This window comes from Chiroxiphia lanceolata, chromosome 3 (genome assembly GCF_009829145.1).
Source record: "Chiroxiphia lanceolata isolate bChiLan1 chromosome 3, bChiLan1.pri, whole genome shotgun sequence".
In the NCBI taxonomy this organism is placed as follows: Eukaryota; Metazoa; Chordata; class Aves; order Passeriformes; family Pipridae; genus Chiroxiphia; species Chiroxiphia lanceolata.
Genome location: NC_045639.1, coordinates 86984003 through 87007401, shown reverse-complemented (window position 1 = coordinate 87007401; position 23399 = coordinate 86984003). Strand labels below are relative to the sequence as shown.

General features: G+C 37.9%; 1 protein-coding gene across 2 annotated transcripts in view; it reads left to right on the top strand.

Annotated features, from left to right (window-relative positions):
* The window catches only part of SMAP1 (small ArfGAP 1), a 91221-nt gene that overhangs the window by 10870 nt on the left and 56952 nt on the right, over positions 1-23399 (top strand). For both annotated transcript variants that reach the window (XM_032681632.1, XM_032681633.1), the window contains exons 2-4: positions 15359-15492; positions 16163-16248; positions 19770-19845. In XM_032681632.1, the coding sequence (XP_032537523.1) occupies positions 15359-15492; positions 16163-16248; positions 19770-19845 (296 nt within the window). The remainder of the gene's footprint in view (positions 1-15358; positions 15493-16162; positions 16249-19769; positions 19846-23399) is intronic.

The following is a 23399-nucleotide window of genomic DNA, read 5'->3' as shown; positions in this document are numbered from 1 at the left end:
TGGGGGAAGTGAGAACTGCACAGGTCAGCGTTCTGCCTATCTCAGGAACCCTAAACTGTCAATTGCCCTTTCTCTTTCTTGGAGAGAGGTGTTTGCATCCCGTAGACATGGAGAAAAAAGAGGTAGAATTGTGGCTCAGTCCCTGTCGGAGTGGAGCTGTGGACAGCCGTGCATGATACTTAGAGGCAGTGTTGCCAGGCAACTAACTTTGTGATTGTGGTTTGGTAAAAGAGCAGTTCTGTTTCTGAAAGCTGTACTTGGTTATGATTTTGTGTTAAAATGTATTGATTAAGAGTGGTGACCTGTCTCTGTTGCATGGATGAGAAAAGGAATGTGATATTCCACATTTGGCTATCGATTGCTATACTCTTATGTTCCTTCCTCCTTTTTAACAAGAAGAGAACAAGAGTCTAATGCATTTTTACTGAAGTGTTTGAACGAAAATGAATGAAGCTTCATAGAACAGGCCTTCACTGGCAGTAGTAGTCCTGTAGGAATTTCTGCAAAAGAAGATGGAAGTGATTCATAAATGGTATTCCTGAATGCAGCTGAACTTGCAGGGGATTCAAAACATGGCAGTGAGTGGCAACTGGGACTGAGTGATCATTTTAAATAAGCTCCTTGTAATGTGTGCTCAAGTCATTTGGATTTAAATTTGTGATTTACAACAATTTATAGAAACAATCAACAAGTAATGATGCTTTTATAATATATAGGGACTGATTTTCCCAGTGAAGTATGTACCTATGGCATACTCGCCTGTTACCTGTAGAATAACAAAAATATCCCTTTAAACACGGCAAATGCCACACTTAATGTTCACCCTTTACATCTTCAGCAGAAGTATGCTTGTGCATTTGAGCTCCCCTCCTAAACGAAAGAGAGATGCCAATAAGACACCGGGTGTAGGCTTTTTGGTCTTTGTTCTCATTGCCAAGTGATAGGTGAGTTATTCTTGACTTTAAATATTGAACTGCTGTATTGGGTTTGCCTGGGTGGAGTTAACTTTCCGTGTAGCAGCCCTCATGGTGCTGTGCTTTGCAGCTGCTGCCAGGGTGTTGATAACACCGGTGTTTCACCTGTTGCTGAGCAGTGCAAGTACAGACAGCATCAAGGCTGTCTCTACAGCCTCACCCAAAGGCCACTAGACTGGAGATGGGCAAGAGTTTGGGAGGGGATGTAGCCAGGACAGCTGACCCCAACCAACCAAAGGGATGGGCTATAAAAAGTGATGCAATAAAAGCTAAAAGAAAGTAGGGCATGGGGAGCATTTGTTGTTAAGGTGTTTGTCTTCTAGGGCAACCACTGTGTACTGAGGCCTTGCTTCCCAGGCAGTGGATATCACTTGCTGATGGGTGAATAAATATTTTTCTTCTTTCTTCTGCACATGGCCTTTGCTTTTCTGTATTAAACTACCTTTATCTTGACCCATGAAGTTTTTTTCATCTTATTTTCTCCTCCTTGGTTGGCGTGTGATGGCCAGCCAAGGTTAATGTACCACAACTGCTGAGAGTTTCTTCTGTGTTCTGAGTAGAAGGTAACTGCTGTTTCCATTAATAAAGACTAAGAAGCTTTGGTTCAGTTTTCTGGATGTTCTGTAGCACGTAGAAAGCAGCCTTTGAAAGAAGGCCCTTCACACTTGCCTTGTTCACTGCAATTTCCATGGAGTTTGGATATTCATGGAATCTCTTCTTAAAAAAAGGTTACTCCAAAAATATATTTATAAAGCAAAAATATTCTGTCAAGTGGTTGGTCTTAAAAAAAAAAAAAAAAAACAAAAAAAAAAAAACCACAAACCAAACCCGACAAGATCACATGCTTGAGATTCCTACAAAGCTTGGAGAATAAATTTTGAGAATTGATACTTCTCAAGCACCCTTAATCCTACTTTGAACCCATACTCTCAATTCTGTATTCCAGACTAAATGCAGTGGACTACTTTGCTAGTAGTCTTTTGGCATCTGAAGAAAATGGTGATTTGAGGAAAAATATTTTACAGCAACAACTTATTTTCTACAGAAACTACAGAGAAACTTTGGGAAAAAACCTTATACAATAAAGCCATGAACTTGCTCTCCATTTTTTTGAAACACAAATCTAGTTAAAATAGCTGTGAAGAACACTATTTAAAAATAAATTTGTTTTTTCCTTTCCCAGTCACATGTAGCTGATATAATGATGTCTGAGTGTTGATTATTGTCTGTCACGCTGGAATGTTAGTTTGAATTATATTTAATTTAATATCATCTTGTAGGAGACTGCCGTAATTTTAGGAAGAAAGGACGTGCCTTTAGCAAGATGCAAAACGTGTTTAAACCTCAAATGTGTGTCATGATTCATTTGGATTGGATATAAATAAGTTATTTTTTGGTTAAAAATAAGAAAACTTTCAAATACTGGACCAAGTTTTTCCTCAAAGAGATGGTGGAATATACCTTAGAAGTGCTCAAAGCACCTGAACAAAGCCTTAAGCAGCCTGGTCTAATTAGATCTGATTGAAACATTAGGTTAGTCTAAATGACCTCATGAATTCTATTCACAGCTAAATTATTTTATAGTTCTTATTCAGTGATGGAGAAAATACAGTAATTCTATCTTTTAAAGAGCAGGTGTTAAACATCTCACAGAGCACAGATACCTTCTCTTCTGTGTATTGGCCCAAACCCAGCTTCAAGGATGGGTATTGAAGAACTCTGAGGTGTGAGCTGTTTGCTGAAACTTTGGGAGAGTACAGTACTGGGGTGTAGCTAGCCTGGCATGCAGGTCCTGGACATTTGTGGGAAGGATTTGTGTCTATGCCACTGGAGCTTAAAGTGGAGGAAAGCCCTGATTTTGTCTGTCCTCTTCAGCCTGTTCTTTCCCATCGTTTCTTGTTAAGTTCCACAAAAAGTTCTGCTCCGAAGATTGATAATATTGTTACAGTAAAACTAGGGGATCATCCAAGACTAGAGCTACATTTGTGTGGTAGGCTGTTCCTACCAATATATTAGGGTTTGAATGTGGACAGACAGGCTCTGTGTAGGTAAGAGAGGTGAGAATAGGGCAGCATAAAAATCTGCTTGGTCTGATGTACATAACCTGCAGAGGAAGTGAGGGAAGACAGTATGTAGAGGAAGAATGTAGGTGAATATGTCTCTGCAGTGAATATGGATATTGTGGGATTTCTTTGTAACCCATACCAGTGGGATGGCAGAAGGAATCAGAAGGGTAAGAGAGAAAACTCATGGTTTGAGATAAAGACAGTTTAATAGGTAAAGCAAAAACTGCACCCACAAGCAGAGCAAAACAAGGAATTAATTCACGACTTAGCATCGGCAGGTGGGTGTTCAGCCATCTCCAGGAAAGCAGGGCTACATCACATCTAGCAGTTATGTAGGAAGATAAATGCCATCAGTCCAAATGTTCCCCCTTTCTCCTTCTTACTCCAGCTTTTATTGCGGAGCATGGTGTTGTATGGGATGTCCCCTTGGTCATTTAGGGTCGCCTGTCTCAGATGTGTCTCTTCCTGTCCTCTTCCCTGTTCCCAGCCTCCTCACTGGCAGGACAGCCTGAAGAGCAGAAAAGACCTTCATGTTGTGTAAGCACTGCTCAGCAGTAGCTAAAACATTGGTGTGTTATCAACACTGTTTTGGTTGCAGATCCAAAACACAGCACCAGAGAGGCTGCTGTGAAGAAAATAAATTCCATCCCAGCACAAACCCGTATAGCAGAGAAGACTGGTGTGAGAAACTGTCTGGCCAGTCTTTATAGATGGTTTTCAGTGTATTTCTACAGTCTAGAGCCTGAAATTTGGCACTGTACTTTGGCTGCTTATGGCTTGGGTGGGTGCACTCTTTGCTGTGTGGCCAGGCCCAGAGCGTGGTGGTGAATGGAGTTACATTCAGCTGGCAGCTGCCAACCAGTGGTGTTCCCCAGAACTCAGTCCTGTTTGATATCCTTATCAATGGTCTGAAGGAGGGAAGTGAGTACACTCTGTCAGTTGCAGATGACACCAAATTGGGTTGGGAGTGTTGGTCTGCTGGAGGGCAGGAAGGCTCTGCAGAGGGATCTGGACAGGCTGGATTTGTGGGGGGAGGCTAGCAGTATGAAGATGAATCAGGTGAAGTGCTGGGTCCTGCTCTTGGGTCACAACAACCCCAGGCGGCGCTGCAGGCTGGTGGCAGAGTGGCTGGAGAGCAGCCCAGCAGAAAGAAACTCGGGGATGCTCTTGACAACTGGCTGTCAAAAAACATGGAGGTGCTGGAGCGTGTCCAGGGAAGGGCAGTGAAGCTGGTGAAGGGTCTGGAGTGCAAACCTTAGAAGAAGTGGCAAGGGAGCTGAGTTTGTTTAGCCTGGAGCAAAGAAGGCTCAGGGGAGACCTTATCGTTCTCTACAACTACCTGAAAGGAGGCTGTAACCAACTGCAGGTTGGCCTCTTCTCACAAGTGAGAAGTAACAGGGCAAGAGGAAATAGGCTCAAGTTGCATCTAAGGAGGTTTAGATTAGATATTAGGAAAAATTTCTTTACTGAAGGGGTGGTCAGGCATTGAAACAGGCTGCCCAGTTCCAATGCCTGAAGCGTTGAATCATCCCTGGAAGTGTTCAGAAACATATAGATGTGGCACTTGGCCATGCTAGGTTAATGGTTGAACTTTATGATCTTAGAGGTCTTTTCCAACCTTAATGATTGATTCTATGGTCCTTGCATAGAGAGACTTGGATCACTGCATCTTTTTCAAAGATAGGTTTATGCTGGAGACATTACGGGGTTGCATTTACCTGCTTTGTAATGTACAAGGGAGTGCATCTCTGGAGTCATTGAGGACTGCACAGAGGTTGAATAGTTTGTGAAGTGTTAAAATAAAGTCTCTTCACTTATATTTGAGGAAAAATGGTTAAGGGAGGATCACTAGCACAATTACTAGATAATTTCTCTCTAGTAGAAAAGGGTAACCTTTATTCTTGTTTATGGCTATATTATAAACCTGTCTTGCAAACAAATCTTATTTCTGAGACTTTTGTCATAGTTAAAGGAAGAACTTCAATTGCTGGCTAAAGGTTTTTTTGCAACAGATGCTTATATGACCATTATCCTTTGCCTGGCTATGTAGGGGGGTTCCTATGTCCCAACAGAGTAGCATATATTTACATTTTTTTCTTTTCAGAGATGCTTTTACTTAATGCTTAGCTACCAACTTATGAAAACATTTTGTAAGAGCTCACTGTTCCCCATTTTCTTTTTATTTCTGCATATAAAAAGAATATAAATTGTACACTTAAAACCGTAAGCCTTTCAGCAATTCCTTGCTGACAAGGGAAAAATTGCAGTCAAGACGAGCTCCAGAAGTTTCCTACTAATACTGTAGTATGCTACATAACCTTGTCTTTTCTAGAAAGTACCAAATGCTGCTAACAGGAAATGACAGCTTGCACGCCTTATTTCGCAGCCTGAACTCTGACACAGGCAGGATAAAACTGGAGTGCTACTCCTCAGCCAAATTGAAATTTCATTTCTGAAGCTGGTAGCTTATTGAATGTGCCGGGGTTGGTACCTCTGTCATTTCTCATACTTAGGACACTGACTTTAGTTTCCAAAGGGTGTGCTGTAGCAGGCCAGTATCCCACACAGCTGGCAGAAGTGCTGTGACTGTGTCCCATGTACTCTGCGTGTGCTCTCCATATACAGTCACCCACACGTGTGCTCTGCATAACCGAGTATGAGCATGGTGGGTGTGGTTGCCAGCCAAGGATAAGGAGCTGCTCTCTGACAGTTCTGTAGCTGGTTATGATCCTGCTTACCTGCGCAGCGTTAGGGTGGATGAAGTTTGTGGTGTGAAGTACTTCCAAGTAAGGAAGTACTTTGTGAACTGGTTTTCAACTTTGTGAAATGGTTTTAAAGGAAGTTTCTGTACAAAACACTGAGTTAAACTGATATTCGCATCAAAAGTGTTTTAATGAGGTAGGTATTCTGTTTAAATCCTGCCATCTTAGAAGTAAGATGAATAGGAGGCCTTGGTGATGTTTTGAGGAACAAATCTCCAAAAGCTGTTCATGATCTCCTTTTTCTTTTAATTTACATCTAGAGTGATCAACTACATATATATGTATAGAACTTTGTGGTGAACTGTAAATATTGCATTTTATTTCAGAGCTTAGCATTTGCATCATATAATCCCATAACATTTTATTTTGGAAAAGCAAACTTATCTTCTCCCAATCTTAGTCAAAAGATTTTTAGTAGCTGACTGTTAATAAGGCCAAAAAAATTTCATTCTTTCACTTTGTCACATTACAACATTGCTTGTGCCAAAGGGCTATTAGACAAGAAAAATGCTGTTCATCTCAAGAATAAACTGACATTTCCTGTATATCTCCAATAGCTGTAACTAACCAGTTCTCTGGTTTACAAACTGTGCTTTTTTCATATTCCAAACTTAATTTTCTGTATAAAGCTTTTGCTGTTTGAAATTACTTGGATGCATTCCAGAATTAAAGTAGTTATGAAGCCAGCCACTTGATTTTGTGGCTTAAACATAGAACTGAAGGAACATTCATGTCACTGTACTTCCTTTCTAGTTGAGGCTTCCTACAACCCTTGAAATTTCTTTGAAATGCTTTTAGCAGTTATTGATGCTACTGAATCAAGTGGATCAGTGAGCTGAAGGAATAATTGAAGCTGGTTGATACATATTTTTCTGACTTCAAGAGGTGGGACAGGTTGTGCAGGGGAAGAGTTTCGTTTGTGATACTTTTAAACAGCCTCTTTGGAGTTGTGCATAGGACTGAGCTTAATGGATTTGTTGATGACTTTCATGAAAAATGGTTATCCAGGAAGACAAATTTGGAGGAATTCTGTCCCTGAAACTCTCTACCGCTTACCTGACACTGGCTAAAAATAGCCAAGCGATGCTTCTAAGGCTTGACTTCACGCTGTTCTTCCAGTACACCTTGAACCCTATGAATCTCAGCTGTTATCAAGCTGGGCTCTGGAACGGTGTGCTTGAATTGTCTGCTTTCAGTACACCTTTATGCTGTTGAGTTTGACTTTATTTAAAACTACAAAACCAACCCATTTCAAACAGTTCTTGTTTGAACTCCTGTCACGCTTCTCTGAATGTGGGAAGTTTTAAGTTCTCATATTCTGGCCTTGACTATCCAAACACAGGCTTACTAAGGCACCTGTAAGAGACTGCTAAGAACTAGCATTTAAGCTATGGCCTTTTGTTGCCTTTGTTTATATAAAACAATATTTTGCTGCATACTTAGACTTTGACATCTGAAAAGCATATAAAGACTGAGCTTGCGTGTTTTTCCCAGTCTTGGATATGGAGATAAAGCAAGGAAGCCTCGTCTACTGTAGAGGAAAAGAAATGAAGCCTAATGTGAGGAGTAGATGTGACACAAGAACATGTTTCAGGCTGTTTGCTCTGTTTAATCAGAAACTAATTCAGTGGATCGAGTGATGGGTAAATAGTCCCATATCGGTAGTCTCAAAAGACTTAAGGTTCAAGGACCTTGAAGAACATTTTATTTCGTAGACTGAAGTTCTTGTACTGTGGTTCTTGCATGATTTCCTTTACTTCAAGATCTTTATGCAAAACATTTTATTCTTTTGGAGATTTGTTCTTTAATTCACAAAGTCTGTTTCAGTGGACATGATTAACATTGCAGTTAAGCCTTTTGTATTGGGGTAGGTGGATGGTGTTCTCAAGTAGATTTTTTTTTTTTTCTCTCTCCCTAGAAGTATTAGAGTGAAAATGGATGACAGTAGTTGATTTGTTTTGAGCATTTCAGTATCACCTTGACTTAATCACTATCTTCAGTGTGTTATGTTTTGAGGAGAGAAACTTGGAGGAGTCACTGTAAGTTCTGCCTTGGTTTTCTGCTCTTCCCTGAGTAGCCACTGGAGAAGAGACTGTTTTGTGTTAATTTCTTGTGTTGAATCACATAAAATACAGCTAATGCTTACTTGCTTTTCTTCTTTTCTCTGTATTTGGTATTTAAGGGTTCTGTTCACGATCTTTATCTGTATCTCAGCTTGGAGAAATAATAGATATTTCTGGAAAATATTCTTTGCTAACTTGGTTGAAATCTTGAGTAGCAGAACACTCGAGTAGTATGAATTGTGTGTGGGAGTAATGCAGAGAGAGAGAGCACTGCATGGGTATGCTTGGATTGATGCAACCAGCGAGGCTTTGTCTTTGGCCAAAAAGTGATAGCTTTTAGAAACTGTCTGTCAAGCACTCAGGATGAGTCAGGTGTGTAGATTTTCTTGCAGTTAATTTTCTGTTCCACAAGATGGAGCCAGTTCTTTGGCAAATCAGCTCTGTCAACCAGCAGCAGAATTTGAGGAAACAAAAGAGAATTAAAGTAACTTCACCGTGCTTTATGGTTAAAGAACAGCCTAGGTGCAGTTGAGTGAAAGGAAGAACTATAGACTCTCAGAAGTCTTTGAAGATGTTGGGCCAAGGTAAGTTTGCTACAGATTGTATTAGAGATGCAAAGCACTTGGCTTCCTTTCTTGTAGAATTTCTAATTGGTAACTGCAAGAATGTAAAGTGAAAACAAACTTAATTTCTATGTACCTCTATCATACAAACCTTATCTAAAGTTAGTCTTGGCAAGCTTTTTTCCATTTAAAACTTTCAAACTTATTAGTTGCCTAGCAAACTGGTTTTATGCACACAGTATGGAGGATTCAGAATTGTTTGCTGAGATGTAAAATAGTTGCCCTTCCCATTGACAGCAAATATAAAATTGAAAATCTGCATGTTTGCTCTTTGTACCCCAATTCAGACCTCTGCTCTCTGTAAGTTAAGGTGTTTAGTAGGAGTGGGCAGCACCTGTATTGAGAAAAAGGAGCATTTCAGTATTAACTGCAGTTAGAGTAAGCTGAACAGATTGTAGTGGACTGATGGAGGGAAGGAAACTGAATTATTGTAATAAGGGAAGCAACCATCATCATTCTACTTTGTAGTCAAATCTGCAGTGATTTTGTTCCATTGTGGGTGTCTCAGTTATGTCTTATCTCTTTTGTCTCTTTTTAGTTTTTTCTGGTCTCCATTGCCTTTTTTTTTTCCTAACATGTTTGTTAGGAAAACAGGTTCTCCTACTCCTGCCCAGTCTTGCCTGGTATTGTATAACCTTTCTCACTAATTTCCTACTGCAAGTGGAAGCTGAGTAGAGGCTGGAGTGTGGACTGAGATGTTTAAAACAGTTGAAGGATTTTTATACAGACTAATCAAATGAAGAGCTAAAACAATGTTTCACACTGTATTGACTGCTTGGATTCATATACAGTTTCACATGTTTTGTAATGCTGATAACAGTACCTTTTCCTCAGCATTTTAAAGGAACAGTATTGTGTAAGCTGTGTTTTGTACCTCATACAGTACTGTGAGTCTGCCAATGCAAAATAAAACTTGAGCAGATGCAATAAAACTTAAACCTTGGACTTACAAACACTAGTTTGCTTTGTCTTGTGTTTTCTTTGGAAATGCACTATACCAGCTTCAGCATTACCATTCCTGTCATTATTCTTGTCAAGATCTATGTCAGATGTACCCACAAAAAGTTGGCTGTATTGTCTAAAATTGCATTAGCAGGGTGTATCAGCAATGCTGTGAATTGTTGTGGCTTCTTCAATCAGCTTCTTTCTAATATAGTGGAGTATAACACCTGGTCCTTACAGAGAGAGTTAATGGGATTGGGGAAGAAAGCGATATGCAGGGGTATGTGCACAAGCATTAAGCACATGCAAGATACTAGTCCAGTTTAAATAATATGAAGGGAAAAATCTGCAATCAAAAATTATATCCTGAAAGAGGCAAAGTGTGAAGGAAAAGTGGAAAAATTTTTAAAATATGTTGAGAAAAAAGCTTTCCCTCACCAGAGAATATGTAAAAAATTACGCCTTTTTCACAAAATTCGCACTTTGTTCATTTTAGAATGAAAGAATGGCACACGAAGTTGGATAAGTTTTTCAGCAATTTAAAAATTGGCTTCAAATCAACTTACGTGAAGGCTTTGATCTAAAATTATGTAAATTATTTTCCAGCTCTTTATTGCTTAAGTTTTAAACAGCTGAAGTCAGTTTTTGAAATGTTCTCAGTTTTACAACTACCAACTAGCTGTAGATATTTCTACAAGTAGAGAGAATGTTGGTTCTATACAATAACTATACTGGCATGGAAGTCTACTGTAACTGGAAAAAACTTCTCTTCAGTTTTTTTCTTAAATTCACAAGTTACCTGCAAATTCTGAATACTTCAAGATAATAGCAGGTTACGTTGTTTTTTGGTGGCTACATATTTCTTTCATTCTTAGAGCCCAAATGGTCTCTAATAAAGGACTCCTTAAATATTCTCAATATGTCACAGTTAGGGCTGTTTCCTTGAACCTGATTGAATCCTGTTCTGTGTTCAACATGTGATACACAGTTCCTGAATGTAAGGTAATGTAGTAGCAGGTGTGATGGATTGACCTCAGTGAGCAGCTGAACACTAACCCCCACCCCCCCATTTCTCCAGTGGGGAGAAAGTAGAAGGAAGGTGGAAAGTCTTGTGGCTCAAAATCATGGCAGTTTAATAAGGAAGGCAAAACCTGTGCATGCAAATGGAGAAAAGAAGATTTCATTCAGTAGTTCCCATCAGCAGGTGGATTTCAGCTATGTCATGGAAAGCAGGGTCTCAGCTTGTGTAATGGTTGTTTGCAAAAGCAGATGGCATAACCACTATTGCCCCCCTTCCTCCTCTGTCTTTCCCCCAGCTTTTGTTCCGCAAAATAGCATAATGCCATAGGGTTTGGGATGTCCATTTGGTCAATTGGGGTCTGACTGTGACCCCTCCTGGCCTCTTGCCCACTCCCTACCTACTAGGTGGGAATGGGAAAGAAATCCTTGAATTTGTGCAAGCACTGTCCAGCTGCAGCATTACTGTTTTCAGCACTGTTTTGGTCACAAATCCAAAGCACATCTCCATAGGGGCTGCTACGGAGCAAGGTAACTCTATCCCAGCCAGGCTCAGTGCATTAGGAAATGTCACTTGGTATTTTCCATTTAACAGGCAATAGCCAAGACTCCAAATTAATTTTTGTGAAGCCATTTGACAGCTCAAATCCATCTTTCTGTTTAGCTCTTACAAAAAACTTGCACTTGTGCTGTGTTTAAATTTCAAATCAAAATTAATCACTCCTTTTTATTAAGGCAACTGAATTACAGTTGCCAGTAAGACTAACTATGCACAATAAACCTTGTGGGCTTAAAAATCTAACCTAGTTATTTTAAGGGTTACTTAAATTATGAATGATCTTACACATTCAAAATCTTGTCTTGATTTCTCTGGAAGATAGCACACACCTTCACAGCCACCTGTTAAGAACTGAAAAGGAAATTTAAATCCAGTCAGTAGATTGTATATAGAAATATGGAAAAGAAAGTTCAAAGTGAAGAAAAAAAGAATTCAGTTCTCATCTTGGAAACAGCAATCTGGTTTAGGATTGCTGAAGTTTTTCCTTTGTTCAGCCAGGCAGTGTTTCAGGGACTTCACGGTATTGTAGTATATAGTCTAATATAAATACTGGTCATTTTCAGTCCTATGGCTTTTTTTCCTGAAATTAACTTCAGCAAAGGATGAAAGAGGCTGAAAGTATTTTTAACCAGAGACCTACACCTTAAATGACTGAAGAAATTACTTGAAGTGTATTTTTATATCGGAGTGGTGCAGCAAGCTGTTGAAGAGCAGCTCAGCTCTTCTAGTAAAAAATGTGTATTCAAATGGCTTTCAAAAAAAAAGTTACAATTCTATTAAAGCTTGTGTCAAACATGACACAAATATTTCATTTTATTATTTACTGATTAAAGTTGCATTGTATAATGTAGTTCTTGATAGGTAAGACAGCGTTACTACTGACACATAGAGGTGTTTTAAATAGTGTAAAATAGCAGTCATCAAGATTCTTAATGTCCAACCTTCATTTCTGAAACCAAATGTATATCTTCTGAATTGGCTAGCAAAATACATACAGCAGATAAACCAGGTTACTCTTGTAAATTTTTCTGAAGAAAACCAAATGTATCTTTAAGGTCCCGGAAGAAGAAGCCTCTGAGTATTTTGATTAGTGCAAAATATTTCCTGTATACAGAAAAAAGGATCCTGACTTCATACAGAATTGGCAAAACTGTAATTTTTTTATTGAATCAGTCCAAATTACCTTTTAATGTTTCTCACACAGGAAGGTTTGCAGACTAAGCTTTAGTTAACTGTTTGGTTAAGTCAAGCACAGTTGGTTTGATGCCCACACAGAAAACATTTTCTAACTTCTTTTGCCTGGTGCTTAACTGTGCCTGTAATTTATTTGTATTAATTAAAACATTTTTCATTTGAAATGTTTAATATTGCATATTAGTCAGAATTCAATTCAGAGGCTACACATGAATATTTTTGTCTGGCCTCAGGTTTGCCTGTTATTCCACTGTTTAATTTGTTTCTTTATTGCTTAAATATATTTGATTTCCCCAATTTATTTTATAAATAAGTACAAATTATTGAAATCTGAGCTTCTGGGAAAATACAAAACTGCTCTTTTCCAGGGGAAACCCAGCAAATTCACAGGCTGTGTTATAATCTTTCTTTTTGTTAACAAAGTTTTAAGTGTAATATTTTAACTACAAAGTTAATGATCTCTGTCTTAATTCATTAAGGTAGACTTCAGTCATGTCAAGTCCTCCTTCCAGTCTTTTCTCATTAATGTAGAACTTGCCTATCTGGGATCTCACATCTGAGAAAGAACCTGAAGAACAACACGAAACTCATGTGTTGTGTAGTTGTACAAATTCATTTGTGGTAAAAAGTTCATAGTGGTTGTGTAAACACCCTATAGGGATAAAACCATGGACAGCATATAGAAACTACAGATGAACACCTGCTGTCCCTGTAGTAACCACATCAAAACAGGCTTTGCTTTTTAGCAGGCACATCCATGGGTTATTGTTTGGGGAAAAAATGGAGAAGCTGTTGGGCATACAAGACTTTGTCTTACCATTTTGTTTCTAAATCATCATGGCTACATTAAGCAATTGCATAAACTGAGGTACTTGATCTGCAATGGAGTGGCTAAGGGTTTTCTTTTATTAAGTTTCTTCTGGTATACTACTTTAGCTGAAATTTGATTAATAGGTTGAGGCAGATGACCTGCAAAACTCTGTCTTGAAACATTAAATCTAAAAGTAGTATAAATTTTAAGTGGAATCTTCCTGTAATGTAAATCTACCAACTGTAAGAGCGGTGTATTATGCATCTGTAGTGTTTTATAGGGGAAAATATAAAGGGCAGATTAATAGGTTGCTAGTTGTTGAACTATTTAAGACACACGTTACAAACAGTCTGACCATTGTTATCTGACAAGTAGTAGTTTTAATGTAGAACTGCCACATGTGTCTGTTTCACTGAGTAACTGTTAGATCTCTTGACCCCCAAAATCTAATTTAATGATAGTAGCACTGATTTTGAAAACTGCCAATCATGTTTGGCAGATTTTGGTCTTAAAGGTCAGGTAGTGGACAACAAATACTCTAACTTTTTGAGATCTCGAACAAGATAAATTAAAAGCAAAGTGATTACCCAAAATACAGACAATATTTCCAATAGTAGGAGGAATGCTTCTTGCACCCAGTCCAGAGATCTGTGAATGTGTCTTGGGGTTTCAAATATCAATTTGAAACCCCAAGCTGAAAGCTGAAAGGATTTTTCCTGCTTCCGTATTTTGGCTGTTGCTGAACAGTGCTTGCACAGTATCAGGGGTTTTCTTGTTTCTGTTCTGCTCCCCAGAGTTGAGTAGGGAGCAGAGAGTTGAGAGTTGCCACCCCAGCTAGTGATGGATGGGCAAGAAATTTGGAGGAGATGCAGCTGGGACATCTGCTGACTCTAACTGACCACTCCATGCCATGTGAGGATGTGCTCAGCAATAAGTGCTCAAGGAAAGGAAGAGGAAGAAATTATGTTATTGGTTATGGTGGTGTCATCCAAAACAAGTCTTGTGTGTACTGAGGCACAGCTTTCTTACAAAGTGGTTGGACAGCTCCCTGCCTGCCCATGGGAAGTAGTGAAGAAATCCTTTCTTTACCCTTTTTTCCCCACCTTTGTTTGTGTGTGATTTTTGCTTCACTTTTTAAAACTGTCTTCTCAGTCTGCAAGTCTGCTCACCTTCCTTCTCTTTTCTCCCTGTCCTGTTGAAGAGAGAGTGAGTGAGCAGCTCTGTGGGTGTTTGGCTGGGGTCAAACCAACACAGCCCTAAGCTAAAGATTGGGAGAGGGAAGAATAAAATTCTTTTCTAGGTCCCAGGAAAGTGTTCTTACAATATATTGATTTTGAAATGCGGAAGTTGTGTTAGTGGTGTAGATGCTGTCATACAAAAGCAGAAAATAATTGCTTGAAATGTTTTCAAGCTCTTCAATGTGTTTTCTTGCTTTTGGTGGTTAATTATTTAGTCTTTGAGCTCAGAACTAGATGGACTTTAAAGCGGTGCCTTTAACAGTTGTGATGTACAGGACTGGAATAAAATTATATAAATGTGTTTAATTAGAGACTGCATAGTAACTTCAAGTGAAACAATCCAAGTGTCACTGCAATAATTCAGGCCAACATACTTTAACTGTGTCTCAACATGCTGGCATGGCTGAGAAATGATGGAAAGGTTCATAAATCAACCTGATTCTGTGAGAAAATCCATCAGTTTTTGAATGGCAACTCATACTGTAGTTTAGGAATCAAGGGTACTGAACATACTCATTTTTCCACCATTCTTAGGCATGGATATTTTTATCAGTTGATTTTGCAAATTGATATAATCATTCCCTAAGAGCTTGCATGCTGCTGTTCTAGAGTCAGTGCTGTGTGAGGTATTAAAGGATTTGTTGCATTAATATAAGATTGCCCTGCATTTAATTTCAAGTTAAGTACAGGTGCATGTCTTAAGAAGCTTTTAATTGGAGAAAAATGAGCAACTTGTATTGATTTCTGCTGATGCTTGCATCTGAGGCATAGCCATAAGGATTATTCAAGATGCAAGCAAAATCCTGTTGTTGCTAGTAAACCAACTTTCTAAAGTTTGTTTATTGGGTTTTTTTGGCATGGACACAATATATGACTTTCTAGCTTAGTCTGGCTAACTAATGTTCTGTGACATTATTTAGAAGTAGAAATCTGTGAATAAAATTGTTAACAGCAGAGATTGTTTAAAGTAATACATATCCTGGAGACACTGCTATGAGCCTTCATTCAAACTTGTTGATTCAGATTGTCAGTATGGAATTATGCCAAAGAAAATCTTCACAGTATATGGAATTTTGAAAATAACTGATTTATTTCCCCATTCCTCTTAGGTCCAAGATGGGCCTCTTGGAACACTGGTGTTTTTATTTGCATCAGATGTGCGGGAATACATCGAAATCTTGGGGTCCATATATCAAGGGTCAAGTCTGTCAACTTGGATCAATGGACGCCAGAACAAATACAGGTAAAATATCTTAAATATGTTTCCAATTTGGGAGGGATGCCAGGCGTAATTTTGAAAGGATTTGCATATATCATGATGCTCAGCTTAAATGTTTTGTAAACAGAGTAGTTCTTAACGTGTTATATTTCTACTGTAATGAGTTTAGGTTCCAAACACTCACTTCAGAAATTGGTATTCTACCTTCCCACAGGGACTCAGAAAGCTATTTCTTTGTTGTATCTGTAGAAAATGTGTTGTAAGCCTTTTCAGTAGTTGACAGTAGGGTAGCATTCACACATCTGCATCATTCCTGGTTATGTTGTTTTGGTGTACCAAGCACTGACTTTTCTAGGCGTTCTCCGGTCTGAAGCCTTTTTTTTTGCCATCAGACAAATTTTCTTACTCCTTTCTTCCTGGTCTGAAGAGCCATCTTGAGAGATGAAAGCCCGTCTTTCCCAGGATGGGTTAGTTCACGCTGTAAACAGCATCAGTGTTTTTTGCTTTTGTCCAGCAAGTCTTGGCAGGCAGCCCTCCTGTGCCATGGTAGCATCTCCCAAGGCATATGGCAACAGAGAGATCTCCAAGTTAAAAGCTTGTAGTGTCATTTAAGCGCACCAATAGCATTCTGACTGTTTCCAGATTTAAAGTATTGATGGACATCAACTAACTGTTCTCTACGACTTTTCCTTAGTGCATGCAGGAAATGGGAAATACTAAAGCAAGACTACTCTATGAAGCTAATCTGCCAGAGAACTTCCGAAGACCCCAAACAGATCAGTATCCTTTTTGTTTCGACTTTCACACTGAAATGACTTTTAATGCAATTTAGATGTTATGACTGTTTCAAGGAACTGCTACATTTGACAGCTCATCTTATTTGTTTCATTGATATTGTTGTTAAGAAATGAGAGTGGAAGTTGAGAACAGTTCAGAAAAGGTTTAAATTACTTCAGTTATTGCAAATCTACTTTGTAATGAGATTTGGCAAGCCCCATTTATTTTTGCTTTCTGAAGAGGTGACTTCATAAGTTCCCTGTATGTAGAAGGTAGAGTGATACTAGAGAGTTCTTGAATATTCCATCTTTCTTGAGTAAATGTCAGCTGAAGTTCCTCATCAGGAAATAATGAGCTGAATGGTAAAGTAAATAAGCCATTGGATCTTACTTAAGTGAAGTATGGATTTCTTTCTCTGGGTGACTAGCATGGGAGTACATAAAAAACACCTAACCTCTCTGATGGCCACTCCTTGTGTTTGGGTGTGGTTGTCACTAAGTACCTGGAAGGAAAGGGTTGGAAGAAAAACTGTCTACCGACAATAAATAACTTATCTCAAAAAAACCCCTTTTTTTAATTTACTGAATCACTAGGGTAATATATAGTGGCATTAACTTAGATTTGTATTTTTCTCGATTTAGTGAAGTCACTTCATCGGTAGGATTTGCTTCACCTGATCTTACTGGAACTCTTTAACTGTAATGAGATCCTAAACACCTAGTGTTGAGTGAGCTGAATCTTTCCCCAACTCTCTTTTCCTGATGGTGATACAGGCTACAGGTGCTGATAAACAGACTTAGTTGTAACTGGATCTGAATATTCTCCTATGTCCAAAAGTGATTTTGGTTCTTCTGTTTATTAGATTCTATGCTCGATATGCTATGCTGGAAGATTTTTTTTTTGGAAGGGTTGGACTACTCTTTATAAAATGCACTTGAGCAAAACAGATACATTTTTTCATATTCTAGTAGCTTTTGAATTAAACATACATCCCCATAAGAAAAAGTAACTGGAACCAGATAGCACTGTAGTATTCTAGCTGTAATATTCCAGAACTTTATTTCAGCCGTAGGACTGAAATGCTTTGACTAAAACGTACTCAAAAATGGATCTTGAAGATGTCTATTTTATTTTTACTGCAGCTAACTTGAATTCACTGGTGCTATTGCATGAGAAGCAATAATGCTTTACTCTAAGCCTTTCTTGTCAGATCAAGCCCAAAGTCTAATTTTTAGGCTTTCCAAAGTAGGAACAAAATTCCTTTGTTCACACTGTATACTTAATTATGTACCCTTTTGAACAGTTGTTAGCTTCTGAGTGGTGGACTTAGTCAACTGAATATATTTCATTGCTTATGTTTTCTTTATGAAAACTGCAATACCAGGACAGGTGATGCCAAGATTTTCTGTTTTGTTTCTCAGTTTCCCCATAACTTGGCATCTACTTACCTACTTGGCATTCATGACAAGCTGTTGTGTTATGGGTGGTTTTTGTTCTTCCTCTTTGCTCTTTGTATCTCTACAAAATTAACTTTGTATATCACCAGTGTTCTGGTTATGAATATTCTCATGTTCTGAATATTCTTTTGGATGAACTATGAAAATGTTTTGCATGTAATGATCAGTTTTGTATATATTCATCTGTATTAGTGTGTAAATTCCTGTAGCACTATAATATATTTTTTTAGGTAGTAAAGTGGACACACAGGAGAGATGTGTATGTGGCATCTGCACAAAATCTTTTGCAGAAGATCCCTGATCACATCTGCTTCTTAATCACAAGACTGACCTTTTTTAAGTATTTTTTTTTTCTTCCATTGTACTTGGCAGGGATGCTGTAGTGTAGAAGCTTAACTTTGAGCATCATTGTGATGGTTTCTTCTATGGCAGCTTTAGCTTCCTGTTGGAAAATGTTTTTTTTCCAAGAATAGAGTGAATATTTTTTTTGTCTCTTCATTTTACTCAATTCTTAACAGTTTTGGCATCTGTCGAGGTTGCTTAAAATTCTTTTGTTAGCAAGAACACAGTAGGTTATTGATCTAAAGAAACTTAGGCATGGTCCAAAAATTCATGCATATTGAAGGGGGTAACTTGAATAAGGTGGATATTTTTCAGAAATAAGCCTCATGAAATTTAAATACTTACGATTCAGTGTTAATAATTTTTGAATTAAACCTTTCTAATTGTCTGAAATATCAAGTGTGCATTCTGGGCAACTACTAAAAATACAAAAATACTTTTACAAAAGACCTGAAATATCTAACCCTAAAGTCTGTGCAACCAAAACTTAGAACACTTGACAATCTGAATGTGGTGTCTGAAAATGTTAATTGTGGCAAATAGCTAAGACATTTTATTTGAAGAAAGATTAGTTTGTTCAAGGGTATTTTATAACAGTCAAGTTTTGAATCTTTTCTGTATTAGTTATGTTTTAGTACAGTTATCCAGTTGCAGCCCAAAAGCATGGGAAAAAAAATTAAATACCCTTTCTCTATCTTCTCCTCCCACTGAGTTAATATAATCTGATAATTTTCAGTGCAATTTGGAAATAAACTTTTTGAGGGAACCCCGTTAAGAATTAGCTACATTTGTAAAGTTGTGGGAGGTGCATATTACACAACTTCCATTCATCGGTGATTTAATAATATATGTTGATTTATTTTTTTTTTTCAAAATGATAGTAAAAAGGATAATGCAATATTAGTACTAAGATAGTTGTATATTGAAAGTGCTCAAGATACCCTTTAGAATTTAGATATATTTGGAAAGAGGTAGAAAAGAATGTTTTGGGGTTTGTAACTTTTATGAAACAGTGTCTTCAGTTGATCCTTGCATACTATTTGAAACTAAATGTGATTTTTGACAAAATAATTTGGTGCGCAGAGTGAAGGGACTGAGCTCAGTGTTAATCTCAGGACGTAGTATGTGGAGCTAAAGTGTCTTTCCAAATTGCTTTGGAAGTTTAAGAGGCAATGAGTCTGAGCTTCCACAGTTGCAATTACAATTTTTGAATGGATAATCCCATTGCTGGACAAATTAATTAAAATTTATTCTACAGATACCAAAGAATCAGCTTTACTAAAGTTAAAGTGTTTACACTGCTTTGGATGAGCTGCTTTTATGAAGCTGAGAGAATAATTGAGGAAAAACTAGTTTTCCTTTTTGTATTTGAGCTACTGAGTTGCTAGTTCTGGTTTTCTACATCAATATGCTTGCTGCTATTGCCATCTTTACTTCAATATCTTTTTATCACTAGTGTTTTAGTTTTGTTTCCCTCCCACAGGGATGTTTGTTGTAACAGGAGACTCTCAAGGAGGACTTTTGGATCTCAGAGAGCTGTTTATTATAAGTTCATTTTGGACACTGCAATAGCAATTGTTCTGTGTAGAGTGATTTGTTCTGCTGTTTTAAAACTACAAAATGAGATGCAAGAATCTGGTGCAGTTTTTGAATTTGGATAACCGTTTTTAGGTTAATGTTACTATTTATCTGAATGCATATTTTCCTTAAACTAGCTACTTCCAGAGCTGTGGAGTTTTTCATCAGGGATAAGTATGAAAAGAAGAAGTATTATGATAAAAATGCAGTCAATGCCTTCAATGTAAGTAAACAGTTTCACCGAGAATTCTGTCACTTTTTTTTTTGAAAGCTACGTAAGAGAAATGTAGGAAACATTATGTATGTTAAGATGTCTTTTAGAGTCAAAACTTTTGGAGACAGAGCTAACTGCTTTCCTCTGTGTCTCTTGAAGGTTATTCCTGGGTTCTATAAGTTTGACAAACATTGTCTATTACATTCATAACAGCAGAGTGTTATGATCCAATAAGTAGCTTACTTACGACTCCTTATATTCTGTTTTCCTCTTTCAGTGATGAGAAGTTCTTTAGCAGTATACTTTGAGTCCTTTCTAAATATATTTTTCCATGTTATAGGGATAAAATAGGATGACTCTTCCTGGTGACATTGTTTTACCTCATTCTCTGTAATACCTTTATGAGAAATCCTGGTGTGTTTCAAGCCCCTCTTCTGCTGACTTCCAGACTGTTGCTTGCAGTGAGATGCACTGTAGTAGCACACAGACAATATGGTGAACCAGCTGTTTAATCGGGTAGTTGTGTGTTCACTGCAGTAAGTTGGTGAGGGCTTTTCTGGCAAAGCAGTTTTGAGAATGTCAGCCTTGACTGAAGTTCACAGGCTTGTTAGTTTTTGATTGTTTGTTTTTTGATACATCTATTTCTGTGACATACAATCTAGTTAATACATTTTTATTTATATATTTGTATTTATGCTGAAATATTATGCATAAACATAATACAGCTATACCCCAGATAATGTAAGTATGGCCTAACATGTAGCTTACTTCTCCATCTTACTAGGTGGTGAACTTGGCCAGTGAAGCAAGTATAGGTGTGGGCGTAAAGAGTGAGAATATATGCTGCCTTTCTCATCTGAGAGAATGGATCATTGAATGATGGTTTCATTTTAGAAGGGGAAAAAAAAAGCAAACCTGGGAACTGCAGAAGTGTATTTCATTAAGCATTGTTGAAATGGGGGAAAATTGCTTCACTTAAAAGGTAAAATACGATTGGGGTTTGAATTAGACTGTCAGCTACCCTTCTTTACTTTTATTCCAAAGTAGAAAATAGGAAGAATAGTTTAAAATTGTCCTTCTTTACAAAGTTCAAAAGACTCCAAAGATATTTCTAAACAGAGAATTTTGATGTCTAATTTAGTAGTTCACTGCTGCCTTAATATGTTCGAATGAGTAATCAGATTTTGCTTTATTGTGTTGCAGTCTAATATGAATCTCTGTCATAGCAGCAAGGATAGAATCCAGACAAGCTGAAGAGTTGCATGTTTCTGCTGAGTACTTGGTTCCTACTTGGGCTTTTCTTTCACTGACTAATGTAAATGGTATAATCTCTTTGAGATAGGAACAAAATCCGATTATGAAATATTTTAGCAATAGATGACTCACACATATTCACAGTCACCTGCATTTCTTCAAGGCCACCAAACATCAGGCACTGGAATGGGCTGCCCAGGGAGGTGGTGGATTCTCCATCCCTGGAGGTTTTTGAGATAAGACTGGATGTGGCACTTAGTGCCATGATCTAGTAACCACGGCGGTAGTGGATCAAGGGTTGGACTTGATGATCTCGGAGGTCCCTTCCAACCCAACTGATTCTGTGATTCTATAATTCTATGATCAGGTTTGACCTGGGTAGTCTGAAATCACAGTTATGCTGAGATCCTAAAACTACAGTAGCACCTACAGTCGTCGTCTGGTGCTTATATTGGGTTACATTTGTTGGCCCTGGCCCAGCTCACAGGCTTGTGTAGTGCTGTGACTGGTATTGTATTCAGTGATCATCTTTCCCTGACAAGGAAGAGGAAGAAAAGGCAAAGCTGAGCCTGCATTCTTCCTGTCTCCTACTGACCTTTTCTCCTCTGGATACTGTTGTCAGGGAAGACGACGCTTCCAGCACATATCAGTCTGTGGGAAGTTTGAGAAGAATGGAGTGAGGAAGGGAGTTCTATGGAATACGTGTTTCCATGCCCCTTTGCAGGGTGTTGTGACAGTTTCTAAAACTTTATTTTGCAGTCCTGATAACATCTGAGACACCTTCTCTCTTCCTGCCCTGCCAGAAGGTGGCTAAGATTCCCTGGGAACTGAGGGGCAACTGTGGAGAAAAGGCAATTTTCCTACTTGTAGCCTTCAGCCCCCCCCGAAGTGTTTTGGTAGCATCAAAGCACTTGCTAGTACAATACTTTCAGGAGTAACAGTAAGTGAAAGCAGTTCTTGTGAACTGTTCTAATGGGGTGTCGGAGCTACACCAGGGAAAGCTCTTCTGGAAGATTTCTTGACTTACTTTTGCAGAGAGCACCTTGTGCCTATTTTTAATCAAAATTAGCATTGTTGGGGTGACATGTGAGCTTTTTAGGACCCTTTTCATTATCACCTTTGAAACAGAAGTACTTTCTGCTTGGATTAGGACCAATTTAAGTTGGAGATGCCTATATATGTTGCAATTTGGTAAAATGAATCCCTTCTGGGTATAAGCAGATAATACAGAAGTGCAGAAACAGGCTGCTATGCCCGAAGGATCACTTTCCTTAACGTGGTAATTTCACTGAAGTGGTGTTTAAAAATTTAAGGGGCTTTCCTAGATCTCATCCACTGTTACAAGTTGATGGTGGTGAAAGCTTCCTGTAGCATAAAAGTTGTTTTGAACAGATTATCTTAAAGCATGCAGCACAATATTTCTCTTAGGTTAAGTTTATCGAGTTCATAAGCTTTTCAAGTTTGTCTAACAGTACATCTCTGTTAATGTATTCCGTCTGTTGGAGCCCAGGAGTATATGTCAAGGTTCACTTTTTGGTTGTCAGAATTCATGTATCTTTTGTTAGAAATTTTTTTATTTCTAATTTTTAATTATATGAGATGTTTTGTTTTCTGACAAGACTGTTGTATTACTAAATTCGGTTTTTAGAATTGCACACTACAATAACAAAATTAGTTAGAGCAGAAACCAGTAGTGCCATCAAACATGCAGATAAGAAATATGCAAATATGAAAAATTAAATTATTTTTCTTGTGGTTCACTGAAAAGCAATGCAGAATAAAGCTATGGGGAAAAAAAACACCTGTGGTTTTATTAACTAGTTACATTTTAAATAGAATAATACATTTAAGTAAAAATCAAATATACATTAGAATAATGCTGACTAAAAGTAGCTTGACTTTAAAAAATATTTAAAATCTATGAAAATGTGTAGATCTCAGAGTTCTCTGGTCCATCATTTTAGGAAAAATGTGAAATGAAGGTTCTGTAACGCTGCTCAAGTGCAGATGTAGGTATTATCACAAACAATCTCTACAGCTTTTAATACAAATAAGTATATAGAGGAATGCTTATGGAAATTGCCTTATTCAGCGTGGATGGTGAATCAACTAAGTAGATTCCAGATACTTTCAGTCTCAAAAATTATGAACTGGTACAATCTATTCTACTACATGAAGTGGGAATATATTATCACGTCCTGACAATGTTTTAGAATACTAAACAAAGTTTCTATATTTAAGAAAGTGTGTGAATTTTGTATGAAGCAGATGTTTTCTATGGCTTAAGTTCACTGCAGGAACATTTTTCA